A 17,244-nucleotide genomic window follows, 5' to 3' on the forward strand; every position below is an offset into this window, starting at 1 on the left:
GCCCAAGACCAGCTCATCAATGATCAACCATTGATCGAGGGGCCAAATGGCCTACTCCTGCTCCTATTTCTTATGTCCTATTTCTTATGTTCTTATGAAATGAGCTTCCGGTCACATATCTGTGGCATAACTAAAACCGCCTATTTCCACCTCCGTAACATCGCCCGTCTCCGCCCCTGCCTCAGCTCATCTGCTGCTGAAACCCTCATCCATGCCTTTGTTACCTCTAGACTTGACTATTCCAACGCACTCCTGGCTGGCCTCCCATATTCTACCCTACGTAAACTTGAGGTCATCCAAAACTCAGCAGCCCATGTCCTAACTCGCACCAAGTCCCGATCACCCATCACCCCTGTGCTCGCTGACCTACATTGGCTCCTGGTTAAGCAACGCCTCGATTTCAAAATTCTCATCCTTGTTTACAAATCCCTTCATGGCCTCACCCTTCCCTATCTCTGTAATCTCTTTCAGCCTCACAATCCCACGAGATGTCTGCGCGCCTCAAATTCTGCCCTCTTGAAAATCCCTGATTATAATCGCTCAATCATCGGTGGCCGTACCTTCAGCTGCCTGGGCCCCAAGCTCTGGAACTCCCTCCCTAAACCTCTCCGCCTCTCTAACTCTTTCCTCCTTTAAGACGCTCCTTAAAACTTAGCTCTCATATGCCATAATTTCTTCTTATGTGGCTCGGTGTCAAATGTATCTGTTTTGTCTTACAACAGTGCTGTGAGGTGCCTTGGGACCTTTACTATATAAATAAAAGTTGTGTTGTATTTCAGGATGTCTCAGATTCTGTCGACGCAATAGAGAGCAGAGTGCAAGGAATGGAAAAGGGCCGAGGAAAATGTCCATTTGAACCGATGCAACCCTTTGCAGCAATCCTGGCAGGTAAGTGATTTGAAGAGAGGTGCTGGACTGAGTCTTTTTTTCTCTTCTAAAATAGCTGACTCATACTAGGGTTGGTTCCATGGGTTCATAGGAATTGCTAGACGAAAAAGGATTAAGGTCCATCTAGTTTGCCTCCTACTATCCTAGAGATTTGATTAATCAGAGCAATCAATCATGATCAGTTAGTCGACAACAAAATTACGGGAAAAACTACAGTGGTGGAGTGCTTTGGGAACCATACATCCAAAGTCACCTGTGCCTCCCAAGCTTGCTACGCTTACCACAAGTCATGTCTCAAATTACTCACTTGAAGGTTCCCTCAGCCTTCTGGTACTTCACCTGTGTGGCAGGGAAGGGAAGTTTAACCAGGACCCCTGCACCTGATTGCTAGTCATCCCAGTCCAGCCTTCTTGCTGGAAAGTACACATTTTGCATCAAGTGAAGACAAGCATTGGGATCTTCCATGATGTCCCTCTCAATTGAATAGCCCTCTGACACTCACTGTCGAATCTTATACATGAATAACGCCAAATGGGCAGGGTACTGAATAGCAACTGGGCATGCATCTTTTTAGATGCATGTCCAGCAGGAGAAGATACCTTCGGAGAGCATGAGGGAGGAAAGGCAACAAAAGAGGAGGCATAAAGGCTGTTTCCATGATCCCAGCAGGAACCGGGGCCCAAAGTTTCAGGCAGTTCATTTCAACGGGTGGAAAATCACAGGCTATGAGCCATAACCTTCTGGTTGCGCTCCCTGCAAACACACCATCTGCTGGAAGCACAGGATCGGCTCCATAGTTTAAAAATAAATCATCTTAATTTGTCATTTATACAACTGTTCACTTTGGTGAACCAGTGCTGTGCTGATCCGGTTCATCCATTGCGGAATATTCAAAATAATTCCTTTAAATTCTTTCAATTCAAATGATGCGAGGGTTGAGTTTGATTTGTAAAACAAAAAGCAAAATACTGGAAATGGGAAATAAAAAATAAAATGCTGAAAACACATAGTAGGTCAGGCAGCATCTGTGGAGAGAAGTGAATGCTCCAGATCAATAAAGTTAAGGAAGTGGTATCAGGGCTCTTAGAAAATCATAGCATGATCAGGCAGAGTCAACATGGTTTTATGAAAGGGAAATCGTGTTTGACAAATTTCTTAAAGTTTTTTGACGAGCAGGGTAGATAAAGGGGAATCAGTGGATATAGTATATTTGGATTTCAATAAAACATTCAATAAGGTGCCATATAAAAAGATATTACAGAAGATAAGGGGGTACAAATTGCCCCCCGCCCAAAATGGAGCGCTCCCACCCCGTTTTGGTGTTTTTTACCGCAGCTGCGGTGACTCTTTCACGAAATTGTGCTCTTTGTTTTTTGTTTTGATTCGAAAGTTGGTCATAATGGGGGCGGTGACTACACCTGGGGGGCAAAAACACGGCGGTGACAGCAACTGAGGGGCGGAAGTTGGATGCGGAGTGGAATCACCGCCGCAATTACGTCATCGCGGCGCCGCGTTAACACGGCTCTCCCCTTCACTTAAACGATCAACCCACCAAGCACCTGGAGGACATCATGTCCTCGTTGACATCTGCCCATTGCAGTGCGTGCCTACCTCGCGGGGTGGGCCTGGGCACTGGATGACTCGGAGTGGCCTGCTGCAAGCCGCTTGGCCCCGCTACTTCATCCGTTGAGGATGACGTGGCCGCAGGTACCACAGATGAGATTTCCGGCTCATCCTCCTCCTCCTCCTCGGTTGTATGTTCTTCTTCACCTGTGGTGAGTACGACCTGCAGCAGTAGTGGTGATACTCCAGGGGCCTCCCATTGCGCCTGGGCAGCTGGAAAACATAATTGAGGTAGAAGAGAAGGGGAGACATGAGAATGCTTGCACTGCGCAGGCATATGTACGAGGAGCAGCACTACTGCAATAAATGTGAGCGAGAGACGTTACATATCATTAACATGAGAGTACAGAAGCTGCATGCATAACATTAATCATTCATATATTCTAATCAAATGACATTAAATTACTTTAAATTACCACTGGTTTACCACTGCTTTACACATTACTCACGTGGCCCAACAACAGGGTCTGCACCACCACAGGTGGCAGAATGATTATGCCTGCCCATTAAAGCTGCAGCATGCTCCTCGAGATCAGTCAGAGGGTGCAGGTCAGCAGGCCCTCCTCCAGTCCGCCTCTGTTCTGCCTGATTTTTAGATATCTTCCTCTGCAAACGTCACAAGAGCATGCCATAAGCTAATTGACTAGGTACTATTACGGAAACACAACAGATATTGTAATCCACAGTCATCCCACATGCTATTCACGTTAACATTATATGCTAATACAGTTTGTATCCAATGGATGCATGGTTATAACATCTATGTTCAGAGAAAATATTTTAATAAGATCGTGTTTAGGAACTAATGCTTGACACCAAACATCTCGCGTACAATCTCCACAAAAGGCCCCATCCATGGGCCATGCCATTCGGAGCCTGAGGGGAGGGAAGCCATTAATTGGAATCGATGGAGGTCCCCGGGGGGGGGGGGAATTAGAACCGCTGGTGAGCTCGGCAATGACAGGACCATAATGGGAGGGGGCACCGTGTCCCTGGGCTGTGCTCAGAGACCTCCGTGTGGCCAGAGGTAATGTCCCAAAGTGTCCCAGGGCAGACAGTGAGCCAGGGCAGCTCTCCCCAAGTCCAGGCTGGATCACTGTGTGATTGACAGCAGCCGGAGAGACTCACACAGTCTGGGCAAAGCTGACCGGATCCCACAGTGCTCAGTCGTGCCCCATCCACCAACCTAACCAAAAAGGTGCCCAAGTTAAAGAATTGCTCACAGCACACAAGCAGCGATATAATTTAATAATTCTCCTTCTAAACTAAAGTAATAGAAATGCCGAGTGTTTGCATTCTGTCTGGTTCTAGTCATTCCTCTGGCCCCAATTTTCGATTAAGCGTTTAAATAATAATTAATACTGTCGATTAAGTTTAAAGCATCTTGGCAAAATTACAGTTAAAGGGCGCAGGTTCTGACCCCAGTCCAAATCTTAGCAGGGAAGCTACCCAAGGTTACCCAGCTTAATTACAATGCGGCAGATTTATATTCTAATTAATGAGTCAGTGCATCATTACAATTATAAAAGTAATAATTTAATACTTAATCTTACCGATGTAAAAAGGCTGTTCCAGCGCTTGCGGGATTGGTCTGTCTCACGCCTATCGTGGGCCACAGGTGCGACAACTGCGACGATATCCGCCCATATGTTTTGTTAAATCCGGGGTGGAGGTTTTCCACGACCACCCCGGGTTAATTGGCCCCACCGAGTCTCGCTCTCGTGCACTAAGGCCTCATTACCTTCTGAGAATGCTTTTGCCCTCCTCCCTGCAACCTCCTCCAGACTCTCTCCCAACTCCTCGTGGGACATCTCCATCATGTAGATTCTTCACAGCTCCTTCAAAAAAAAAACTTCCTTCTCTCTCTCCCTCCCTTTGCCTTCTGAGCATGCACAGATGACCCCTGACCTCCAGAATCGCGGGAAAAGTTCTTTGCCTAATGAAAAACGCACATGTGCAGAATGGCCATTGATATGGACGCCAGCCTTGCATGACTGAATACATTGCTGTCGCCCATTTCACATCGCTAAGGCTATCACTCAAATTAAAAAGGTAAAACTAGCAGTTTTTAAAATGAGCAATATTCCAGCAATCCTGAAAAATAAAAAAAGCACTAAGGCCGGAAATATCACTTATTTTTGGGCGATAGTGATCACAGTGGAATGTCTAGCCTTTTAGTCTGCAAAGGGATATAGATAGCTTAAGTGAGTGGGCAGTAAGGTGGGAGATGGTATATAATGTAGGGAAATTTGAGGTTATTCACATTGGTAGGAGAATAGAAAAACAGAATATTTTTTAAATGGTGAGAAACTTTTAAATGTTGGTGTTCAGAGAGATTTGGGTGTCCTCGAGCAAGAAACACAGAAGGCAAACATGCAGGTACACCAAGCAATAAGGAAGGCAAATGGCATGTTGGCTTTTATTGCAAGGGGGTTGCAGTAAGGAAGATACAAATAACCTTCTGGAAATGCTAGGGGTTCGAGAGTCTTAACGAAAAGGAGGAACTGAAGGGAATCCTTATTAGTCAAGAAATTGTGTTAAGGAAATTGATGGGATTGAAGGCCGATAAATTCCCAGGGCCTGATAGGCTGCATCCCAGAGTACTTAAGGAAGTGGCCCTAGAAATAGTGGATGCATTAGTGATCATTTTCCAACATTCTATTGACTCTGGATCAGTTCCTATGGACTGGAGGGTAGCTAATGTAACACCACTTTTTAAAAAAGGAGGGAGATTTTAAAAAAGGAGGGAGAGAGAAAACAGGGAATTTTCGACCGGTTTGCCTGACATCGGTGGTGGGGAAAATGTTGGAATCAATTATTAAAGATGAAATAGCAGCGCATTTGGAAAGCAGTGACAGGATCGGTCCAAGTCAGCATGGATTTATGAAAGAGAAATCATGCTTGATAAATCTTCTAGAATAGTTTGAGGATGTAACTAGTAGAGTGGACAAGGGAGAACCAGTGGATGTGGTGTATTTGGACGTTCAAAAGGCTTTTGACAAGGTCCCACACAAGAGATTAGTGTGCAAAATTAAAGCACATGGTATTGGGGGTAATGTATTGACATGGATAGAGAACTAGTTGGCAGACAGGAAGCAGAAAGTCGGAATAAATGGGTCCTTTTCAGAATGGCAGGCAGTGACCAGTGGGGTGCCGCAGGGTTCAGTGCTGGGACCCCAGCTATTTACAATATACATCAATGATTTATATGAAGGAATTGAATGTAATATCTCCAAGTTTGCAGATGACACTAAGCTGGGTGGCAGTGTGATCTGTGAAGAGGATGCTAAGAGGCTGCAGGGTGACTTGGACAGGTTAGGTGAGTGGGCAAATGCATGGCAGATGTAGTATAATGTGGATAAATGTGAGGTTATCCACTTTGGTGGCAAAAACAGGAAGACAGAATATTTTCTGAATGGTGACAGATTAGGAAAAGGAGAGGTGCAACGAGACCTGGGTGTCATGGTACATCAGTCATTGAAGGTTAGCATGCAAGTACAGCAGGCGGTGAAGAAGGCCAATGGCATGTTGGCCTTCATAGCGAGAGGAATTGAGTATAGGAGCAGGGAGGTCTTACTGCAGTTGTACAGAGCCTTGTTGAGGCCACAACTGGAATATTGTGTTAGTTTTGGTCTCCTAATCTAAGGAAGGACATTCTTGCTATTGAGGAAGTACAGTGAAGACTGATTCCCGGGATGGCAGGACTGACATATGAGGAGAGACTGGATCAACTGGGCTTGTATCCACTGGAGTTTAGAAGAATGAGAGGTGATCTCATAGAAACATATAAAATTCTGATTGGACAGGTTAGAGGCAGGAAGAATGTTTCCGTTGCTGGGGAGTTCCAGAACCAGGGGTCACAGTCTAAGAATAAGGGGTAGGCCATTTAGGACTGAGATGAGGAAAAACTTCTTCACTCAGAGAGTGGTTAACCTGTGGAATTCACTATCGCAGAAAGTTGTTGAGGCCAGATCGTTAGATATATTCAAAAGGGAGTTAGATGTGGCTCTTACGTCTCAAGGGATCAATGGGTATGGAGAGAAAGCAGGAATGGGGTCCTGAGGGAATGATCAGCCATGATCTTATTGAATGGTGGTGTAGGCTCGAAGTGCCGAATGGCCTGCTCCTGCACCTATTTTCTATGTTTCTATGTATAAGTCTAAGGGGGGTAGAAAATGTTCCCCGCCCGAAACGGGGCACTCCCATCCCGTTTCGATGGTTTTTAAAGCAGCTGCGGTTCCGGTCATCTCTTGAGCAACATTCGGCTCTTTGTTGGTTTTTTTCCCCTTGGCTCCGGAAGTCGCTCTTACTGGGAGCGGTGACAACACTTGACGGGCAGAAACAGGGCGGTGGCAACACCTGAGGGCAGAAGTTGGGGGCGGTGTGGAGTGAGCACCGCAATGACATCATCATGGCGCCGTGTCATCACAGCTCTCCCCTTCACTTAAAGGGGAGAGCCTCCGCGATTTTAAATCTTTGGCCCACTGAGCCACTAGGAAGGGTTTTGGCCGGGCCAAGAGTGGGTGCCAGGCTGCCTGTTCGTGGCCCGACCGAATCTTGGGGCATTATTGTTGGGCCGACATGGCAGTTGGCTGACAGAAATGACATGGCAGCAGCGGCAGTGCATCCCCCCCCTATAAGGGAAGCCACACCGCTGTTGCAGAATGCCACAGCCTCACTGGACCACCGGGAAAAAAACAGGTTTTGGCACCGTCGGGCAGGCCGAAGATTTTCAGAGGCGAATGTCGCTGTCGGGAGGGGGCGTAGATCAGCGGTGCGCATGGTGATGATGCGTTTACCACGGATCGGCAGCAGCGGAGTGGTGGGGGGAGGTGGGTAGATCAGGGCACCGCCAGGAAAACTCGGGAGGGCAATTGGGCTCGCAACAGCCATTTCACGAAAAGTCGGCGGCCACTCCACTCCACTGCCTGGACACCGATTTGCAGTGATAACAGGTCTTAAGAAGAGGGCTAATTTCGGTCCCAGGAAGTCTTGCAACAATTGTATAGGGCCTTGGTGAGACCACACCTGGAATACTGCACAGTTTTGGTCTCCTTATCTAAGGAAGGATAGACTTGCCTTGGATGCGCTGCAACAAAGGTTCACTAGATTGATTCCTGGGATGAGAGGGCTGTCCTATGATGAGAGATTGTGTAGAATGTGCCTGTACTCGCTGGAGTTTAGACGAGTGAGAGGTGATCTCATTGAAACATACAAGATTCTAAAGGGCATAGTCTCAGGATAAGGGGTAAGCCATTTAAGACTGAGATGAGAAGGAGGATGAGGAATTTCTTCACTTAGTGGGCTGTGAATCTTTGGAATTCTCTGCCCCAGAGGGCTGTGGATGTGGAGTCTTTCAGTATATTCAAGGCTGCGATAGATAGATTTTTGGACTTTAGTGGAATCAAGGAATATGGAGATCTGTCGGGAAAGTGGAGTTGAGATCGATGAACAGCCATGATCTTATTGAATAATGGAGCAGGCTCGAGGGGCCGTATGGTCTTATTTCTTATGGTCTTAAAGTTGTTAAAGCCCTCTGGCCTTAGCATTGACTTTAACAACTGCCGACCTTAACCACCGCTCCTATCTCCCATTTTGGGGATGGCTGCATCAGAGCTAATGAGGCTGGAGGAGTTGCAGGTAGCTACTTATGGTGGGAATCTCCTATTGGTTTACGACAGGCGGAGTAGTCCTCAACCCTGGGGTCTACCCGCCTTTCTTTTTTGGGCCATTGGTGTCTTCTGCACTTTGCCACTCCCTCTGCTTCCTTCTCCCTCGCTGTAACCAGTCACACATCCTCTTAGTACATTTTTTTGTTTCTTTAATTTCTCTCGTTATCACCTCCTTTTGACTTGCACTATTATCATGTCTATCATTTAATTTCCCATCCTACATCTTATCACAAACCTCTTTTTCTTTTCCGCCCCCTCCCTTTTCCACCTTATAAGCTGTTCATTTATAACAGAGAAACATAGAAACATAGAAAATAGGTGCAGGAGCAGGCCATTCAGCCCTTCTAGCCTGCACCGCCATTCAGTGAGTTCATGGCTGAACATGAAACTTCAGTACCCCCTTCCTGCGCCTGTCACAACCTCAGGACGTCCCAAAGCACTTTACTTCTAATTAAGTACTTTTGCAGTGAAATCACTGTGATAATGTAGGAAATGCGGTAACCAATTGTGCACAGCAAGTCCCCACAAACAACAATGTGAAAATGACCAGATAATCTGTTCTTTTGGGATAAATATTGGCCAGGACGCCAGAGATAACTCTCCTGCTCTTCTTCAAAATAGTGCCATGGGATTTTTTACGTCCATCTGAGGGATCAAATGGGGCCTTGTTTTAACCTCTCATCCGAAAGGCAGCACCTCCGACAGTGCAGCACTCCCTCAGCACTGGGGTGTGTCAGCCTAGATTTATGTGCTCAAGTCTCTGGAGTGGGACTTGACTCCACAACCTTCTGATTCGGAGATGAGAGTGCTTCCCACTGAGCCACTGGTGATCCTCCAGTTCTGATAAAAGGTCATCGACCTGAAACTTTAATCCTACGTTCCTCTCTCCACAGATGCTGCCTGACCTGCTGAGCATTTCCAGCATTTTCTGTTTTTAATTCAGATTTCCAGCATCCGCAGACTTTTGCTCTTCAAGTTTGATTTGTTCCCTTTTATAACTCCTGATGAATACAGCCAGCACAAAAGTACCATTTGGCAGCTGCATGATTCTGTGGACAGGTTTTATTTCTTTACTCTGTTTTTGCTTCCAGACAGAGTACTGTACGCAGCAACGGCCATCGATTTTCAGGGCAAGGATCCGGCCGTGGTGAAGAGCATAGGACCGCAAGAAAAGATCCGCACAGAGGATTCTGCCAAATGGCTGAGCGGTGAGAATTTGTGTTTGTATTTTACACCTACTGTGCATGACTTAGCCAAAGTTAAAAAGAATACTCCAGAAGAGCAAGATGAATCAAGATGACCTGTTCTAATATCTCTTTACATGGCTCGGTGTCAGTGTTTGTCAGGTTGCACTCCTGTGACGTTAGCTATGTTAAAGGCACTATATAAATGCAAGTTATTGTTGTTGAATCAAGAAACAGTGGTTCACTTAGGCCAAGCTTTTGGGTTTTAAAAAACGCTGGACTGGCGGGGGGGGGGAGGGACGACTGAGGGTGATGAGCATTTCTACAGTTTCAATTTCCTGTGAAAGAGTGAGTTAGAGTAGTAGACAGTATACCGAGACTTTGTTTCATACCGGTGAGACACACAGAGGAGGGTCATTGAATATATTTAAGGTGGAGATAGACAGATCTTTGAATGATAAGGGAGTCAAGGGTTATGGGCAGAGGGCAGGGAAGTGGAGCTAAGTCCATGATCAGATCAGCCATGATCTTATTGAATGGCGGAGGAGGCTCAAGGGGCCTAATCCTGTTCCTATTTCTTATGAAGAGGATCAGGATGTGCTATTTGAAGCTGAGGAAGAGCAAGAAGGAAATTTAAAATAGCATTTGCCTTTCACCTTATCTGGACGCTCCAAAGCAATAGGATAAATAGCCAGTTAATGGTTAATCTGTGTTGGTTGGTCCCAGCTGGTCAGGTAAGGGGTTGAATAAGGGGTGGGGAGGACCGGGGTAAGGGAGACCTAAGGCTTTTTTGTGAGACCCAGAGGAGCACTCCTGCCCTTCCAAGCCCACAAGGAAACCTAAAATAAATATTAATCCTCTCCTATGGGGACAGTGCAGGAAAGTGGATTTGAGGTAGAAGATCAGCCATGATTTTATTGAATGGCGGAACAGGCTCAAGGGGCCAAATGACCTGCTCCTGCTTCCAATTCTTATGTTCTTAAGCAAACAGGGCCTCTGTTTATTATCTTATTTACAAGACAGCACCTTCAACAATGCAGCACTCCCTCGCTACTGCACTGAGTTGTCAGCCTACATTTTGTGCTCAAGTATAGGCTAACTGTAGTGCCCCAGCTACTGCCCCAGGTGAGATCAGCTAGCTGACCACAGGGACTCTGTTCAGCTGAGTTACTGCACCTTGCATTATTCTAGTGGCAACAGTGCTCTTTTTAGTTCCCTTTTGCTGCTGCTGTTACATAGAGGGTGTCCTAAATGCTCAGTGGAATTTGGGGACAAGCGAAAAGAATGGCCATCATTCTTCTTCCAAGGCTGATTAGCCTCTAAATCTAAATCAGAAACAGTGGAGATATCATTGTGTACAAATAGGTGATTGTATGTGAGAGCATGTGCAAAAGCTGTTGACCTAAAGTCTGACTAAGTGGAAAATTGTGGTTTTATGTCTTGTTACCAGTGGTGAGAGTAATTGGGGTGATAATCTAAGAATGTGACAGACAATATCAGACAGCAGCAAAGTGGTTTAGCTCAATTGCTATTTTCTTCCGTAACCTGTTGAAACCAATAAAGTTTACACATTACACCAAGCGATAACAAAGGGAGCAGCACATAAGTTGTGACTGGGATGCAATACATTATAGCTAGTGAGGGTAGTTATTATGACAACATGCAGAGGAATTTATATTGTTCATTTATCTACTTTCAAAGATTCTAAACCCCTTAATATTTCCTCTCACTATGTTTATCTCATCGAATAGTTCACAGACACAATGAGCCGAACACCCTTCTTCTGTGCCATAAATTTCTATGATTCTGTACAATTGAAAATGCTGGACAAATGCAGCTAGGAACAATGGCAACCGCATTGTTCGCTCAAAATGATCATCTAGCGTGTTCGACCTTTTATTTTAATATTGAGAAACATCCAGAGTGCAAGACACCACCAAGATTGAAAAGAGTAGGAGGGAAGATAACGGCCCTGATATTAAAAGGGTGGGGAGAGTGGATGTGAGGCTGGCAGCTGGTGCATCGGAGCCCTATCTAAATCTGACCAGGTGCATTAGCTGGTGGCGAGTGGGGAGCAGAAGAATGCAAGCAGGAGGCCATAGCGGGGACCCCTGGGATTGGTCCCCACTGGTCAGGTAAGGGCTTGGGTAAGGGGTGGGGGGGGGGTAGGACCAGGGTAAGGGAGGCCCAAGGCTTTCTTGAGAGACCCAGAGGAGCACTCCTGCCCCTCCAAGCCCACAAGGAAACCTAAAATAAATATTTAATACTTACCTGCCTTTGCCTCTTCCAGCCCACAATCCCCCCGCCCGACAGGAAGCCTTCATCGCTCCCCCACTCAGGCCTCCGACTAAAATTGCGCACTGGGCCCCAATGACATCAAGGCCTAATCTGCATATTTAATAACAACCCTGCTAGCTTGGGGCAGGTGTCCTGCTTGCCTGCTCATGAGAACGGGTTAATATTCGGACCTGTTGAGAAGGCAGTGGGATCGGAGCCTCTCCCCACCACAGCTTTCCGCCAGATTGGGGGAGGAGTTAAAATCAAGCCAGAGTAATTCACAAACTAATGACTAGGCAGTGACCTGCTAGAATTTAGAAGCATGTAGGTTGTAGGAAAGAAGTAAAGACTGAGGAAGGTGTAGGAAATGACTGAGCTAGAGGATGCTGAGCTAATCCTGTTAACCAAATGTGTAATTGAGGTCTTGTGACATTGTTTCTCAGAACTAAGGTTACTTTAGGATATTGAGAAATGTTAGCTAATTTCTGAGAATTTTAACACAGTAATTTCTTGTGTCTGAATTGATAATCGAAAAAAAATGTCAATTTTGGGGCACAAAAACGAATTGCTGGAAAAGTACAACAGATCATTCAGCGTGGGAGCTATGAATGAGCACACCCAACACATGAACCTATTTTTTCTCCTTCAGTCACTGACTGACCTGCTATATATCTTCAGCCTTTTCTGATTTGGTGTCTCATTTCTAACAAGTGTAGTTTCCCTTTTAACACTATTTTCACTTGGGGATGAATTTAATTTAGTACAGCTTAATGGTAATTATGGATGATAACAAGTAAGAGGGAGAGGACAAACAAAGGAAATAAAAAGGATTGGCAAATCGTAAAACAAGATTAGAAATTAAATCCGGAACTGACGGTCATAGACACTTCTAATCCTGCAGAGTCTTGTATTTCTTGTTTCACACTGACATTATTTTGTGCGTTTGCACACTGATCCCTCAATGAGGACTCCTGGGATTTTATGAAATTCATTTTGTTGCTAAAAATATAAAATTAAGGAGATGTAAGAAACCTGCGAGTAATTATTTCATTTTTGCAGACCATTATTCCATGAATGAATCCCAATCGAATGACGTTACCTAAGAAATAGGAACAGGAGTAGGCCATACGGCCCCTCGAGCCTGCTCCGCCATTCAATAAGATCATGGCTGATCTGATCATGGACTCAGCTCCATTTCCCAGCCTGCTTCCCATAACCCCTTATCCCCTTATCATTTAAGAAACTGTCTATTTCTGTCTTAAATTTATTCAATGTCCCAGCTTCCACAGCTCTCTGTGGCAGCGAATTCCATAGATTTACAACCTCTAAGAGAAGAAATTTCTCCTCATCTCTGTTTTAAATGGGCGGCCCCTTATTCTAAGATCATGCCCTCTAGTTCTAGTTCCCCGCATCAGTGGAAAATTCCTCTCTGCATCCACCTTGTCAATCCCCTCATAATCTTATATGTTTCGATGAGATCACCTCTCATTCTTCTGAATTCCAATGAAGCCCAACCTACTCAACCTTTCCTCATAAGTCAACCCCCTCATCCCCGGAATCAATCTAGTGAACCTTCTCTGAACTGCCTCCAAAGCAAGTATATCCTTTCGTAAATATGGAAACCAAAACTGTATGCAATATTCCAGGTGTGGCCTCACCAATACCTTATATAGCTGTAGTAAGACCTCCCTACTTTTATACTCCATCCCCTTTGAAATAAAGGCCAAGATACCAGTGGCCTTCCTGATCACTTGCTGTACCTACATACTATCCTTTTGTGTTTCATGCACAAGTACCTCCAGGTCCCGCTCTATTGCGGCACTTTGCAATCTTTCTCCATTTAAATAATAACTTGCTCTTTGATTTTTTTCTGCCAAAATGCATGACCTCACACTTTCCAACATTATACTCCATCTGCCAAATTTTTGCCCACTCACTTAGCCTGTCTATGTCCTTTTGCAGATTTTACGCCTGTCTGTGTCCTTTACGCAGGAGAACGGTTAAGTCTATGTGCTTGGGCCTTAGCTATTTACAATCTATATCAATGACTTAGATGAAGAGACTGAGTGCAATGTATCCAAGTTTGCTGACAATACAAAGCTAGGTGGGAAAGTAAGATGTGAGGACGATGCAAAGAGTCTGCAAAGGGGATATAGACAAGTTAGGTGAGTGGCAATAAGGTGGCAAATGAAGTATAATGTAGGGAAATGTGAGGTTATTAGGAAGAATAGAAACACTTTTTTAAATGGTGAGAAACTATTAAATGTTGGTATTGAGAGAGATTTCGAGGTCCTAGTACAAGAAACACAACGAGTTAGCGTGCAGGTACAGCAAACTATTAGGAAGGCAAATGGCTTGTTGGCATTTATTGCTTGAGGGTTGGTGTACAATAGTAAGGAAGTTTTGCTACAATTGTAGTCTGGTGAGACCACACCTGGAGTACTGTGCACAGTTTTGGTCTCCTTATCTAAGGAAGGATATACGTGCCTTAGAGGTGGTGCAACAAAGGTTCACTAGATTGATTCCTGGGATAAGTGGGTTGTCGTATGAGGAGAGAGTGAGTAGATTGGACCTATACTCTCTGGAGTTTAGAAAAATGAGAGGTAATCGCGTTGAAACATATAAGATTCTGAGCGGGATTGACCGGGTAGAGGCTGAGAGTCTAGAACTAGGGGCATAGTTAGGATAAGACTGAGATGAGGAGGAATTTCTTCACTCAGAGGGTTGTGCATCTTTGGAATTCTCTGCCCCAAAGTGCCGTGGAGGCTCAAGTCAAGTCGTCAGTCGTCAAGGCTGTGATTTTTGGACTCCAGAGGAAATAAGTGATATGGAGATAGGGCAGGTGGAGTTGAGATCGAAGATCTGCCATGATCTTATTGAATGGCGGAGCAGGCTCGAGGGGCCATATGGCCGCCTCCTGCTCCTAATTCTTATGTTCTTATGTTCTTAGCAGGCACTTTGGTAGTACTAATATGAAAAATGACAGGTGTTTGAAAAATGTCGATGAACAGAGAGACCTTAATGTCAATATACACAAATCCTTAAAGGTGACAAAAGCATATGGGTTACTTGGGTTTATAAATAGAGGAATAGAATATAAAACCAAAGAGATCATGTTAGAACTTTATACACCACTGGTTCAGCCTCAGCTGGAGTATTGCGGACAATTCTGGGCACCACACTTCAGAAAAGATGTAAAGGCCTTAGAAAGAGTGCAGATGAGGTTTACCAGGATGTTGCCAGGGATGAGGGATTTCAGTTATGAGGAGAAGTTGGAAAAGTTAGGACTGTTCTCCTTGGTGCTGAGAAGGTTATGAGGTTAAGCTCATGGATGTTTCCAAGATGGTGAGAGGTTTTGATAGAGTAAATAGAGAAAAAGTATTCCCTCTGGTGAGTCGGTCAATAACTTGAGGTCATAGATTCAAAATCATCGGCAAAAGATCTACAGCAACAAGAATTTGTATTTATATACAAGTAAACTTGAATTTTTAATATTTTCACTAAGTTTTGTCAGGTTCTGGAATGCTGTACCTGGAAAGGTAGTGGAAGCTGATTCCATAAGTAATTTTAAAAAGGAGTTGGACAGATATTTGAGGATGAGGAACTTATAGGGTTACAAACAAAAAGCGGGGGTGGGGGGGGTGGGGTGGGGTGTGGGGGGGGGGGGGCACTAAATATGACTTCTATCAAAGAGCCAGTCACAGGCACGACAGGCTGACTGGTCTCCTGTGCTGTATATTTCTGTGATTTTATGAAGTGAAAACAAGTACCTTAAACAAAGATCAACATGAGACGATGCACAATTTCAAGTAAACAGCCTTGATGATTAAAATGCCTCAGAGGCAATTTATTAAACTCTACCACACTCAGGCAGCGTGTTGCAGTGACAGCACTTGCACAAACAGCAATGAGTCATGCATATTATCATGATCATTATTGACTGGAAGCGGTGTCGACTTGCACTGCAAGATGCTCTGCAGCATTCGTGCAAGCTCTCAGGCTTTCATAGAATAGTTTGTTTTTATTATCGATGTCCTGTTCAAAGTTATGCAACATACCCTTAAATTCGAAACAATTTCATCCCTGGTTACACTGGGCTGACAAAGTGTTCCGGCATAGAAGGACTGAGGCCACAGTGTGATCGAACGTCACACTTAGGATTTCCCACCATCAGTGACAATACATCCTTTCATGTATGGGTGAGTGTATTGTTACACTATGCAAATGTGCTTGGCATTCAGTATTGCAATCGGCACTGGAGGAGCCAGTTCAAGTTAAAAGGAGCCAAAAAGCTTTTTGTGCCTTTTTAAAACTAATTATTTAGCAAACCTTTAACAAGCAATGCAGAGTCCAGCGGCCACAGCGCACACTGCAACAGGCCTCTGAGGCTAGCCGCAGCCAGTCTTCACATCACCACCACTCCCACCCTACCCAGCAGAGGTTCAAGAGCCCACCTAATAAATGAGAGAGCCCTTGACTGCAGACTACGGATTTGGGAGTGTGGTGCAGTCGTTACGGCAGGCAGAAATCTCGCCTGGCCGGAATTCTACAGCATTAGTAGTGGAGAATCCAGGCATCTGTCATTAAGCCATTCCGACCACAGTAGTGTCAGATTCATTTCCAGGTAAAGCTGCTATAATTGGCTCGGTTTCCCTGGGCAAGGGAGGGGAAGATCAGACCAGATCAGATTTTTGCTTCTCATGTACCTGCATGGATATTGTGCCGGGACAGGATTGGGTTTGGCTGTGATGTCCCTGTGGGTGAACAGCTTACCCAGTGTCGCACGCAATGCATGGCCGCTTCGATACGTTAATAACAGGCTTTCAAGATATCAACAATTCCTGGGATGCAGTCAAAAACCTGCTTAAACTTTGTGGCTTTATGCCCATAAAGGTTGAACATCCGAAAGCCGGAGTTCCGAAATTCGGAATGTTCCGGAATCCGGACACCGGCCAATCTGTGGCTGGGTCGACGGAATCCAGAAAATGTTCAGGAATCCGGACATTTTTTAAAAACCGATTCCTGCTGCGAGTTGGGCCTAGGGAGGGGGAAAAACACCCCCCAAAAATTCCTCAAAACAAAAGTTCACAAAACATTCACAAAACCCTTACCTACTAAATCGCTCAAAAAGAATTTAAAAATAAAAACTTTAACTTACCTTTTTTGCAGGTCTTCAACACAGTTTTTTTCTGGCCGCCGACCCCTGACCCAGAACCGCTGACTCACTCCCCACGCTCCACCGCTAACTCCCCGCCCCCATCTGCTGACCCGCTCCGCCACTGACTCTCTCTCCCACCCCCTTACCTTGGCCTAGGCGTTTCCGGACTTGTAACGTCAGAAAGACGTTCCGAAATCTGGAAATATCCGAACCTCGACCCAGGCCTTTCCAGTTTCGGGACATCAGAAATACTCGAAATCCGGAATGGTCTCGATCCCGAGGTTTCTGGATTTCGAACGCTCCACCTGTACTAAATCTTGACTCAAACATTAATCATGTAATTGAAAGTGAGCATTTGCGCTCACTTGTGCTCACACTGAGCCCAGGATTGATTCTTGATCTGTGCTGAGTTGGCTAATCTCTGATGGGCAGCAGGCTAGGA

General features: G+C 45.2%; 1 protein-coding gene across 1 annotated transcript in view; it reads left to right on the forward strand.

Moving 5' to 3' along the window:
- sema4f (sema domain, immunoglobulin domain (Ig), transmembrane domain (TM) and short cytoplasmic domain, (semaphorin) 4F) overlaps positions 1-17,244 on the forward strand; it is a 247,642-nt gene that overhangs the window by 159,178 nt on the left and 71,220 nt on the right. Inside the window, exons 5-6 of the mRNA XM_070866783.1 lie at positions 780-888; positions 9,275-9,391. Coding sequence (XP_070722884.1) covers positions 780-888; positions 9,275-9,391 — 226 coding nt within the window. The remainder of the gene's footprint in view (positions 1-779; positions 889-9,274; positions 9,392-17,244) is intronic.

Source organism: Pristiophorus japonicus, chromosome 2, assembly GCF_044704955.1.
Source record: "Pristiophorus japonicus isolate sPriJap1 chromosome 2, sPriJap1.hap1, whole genome shotgun sequence".
Taxonomy (NCBI): domain Eukaryota; kingdom Metazoa; phylum Chordata; class Chondrichthyes; family Pristiophoridae; genus Pristiophorus; species Pristiophorus japonicus.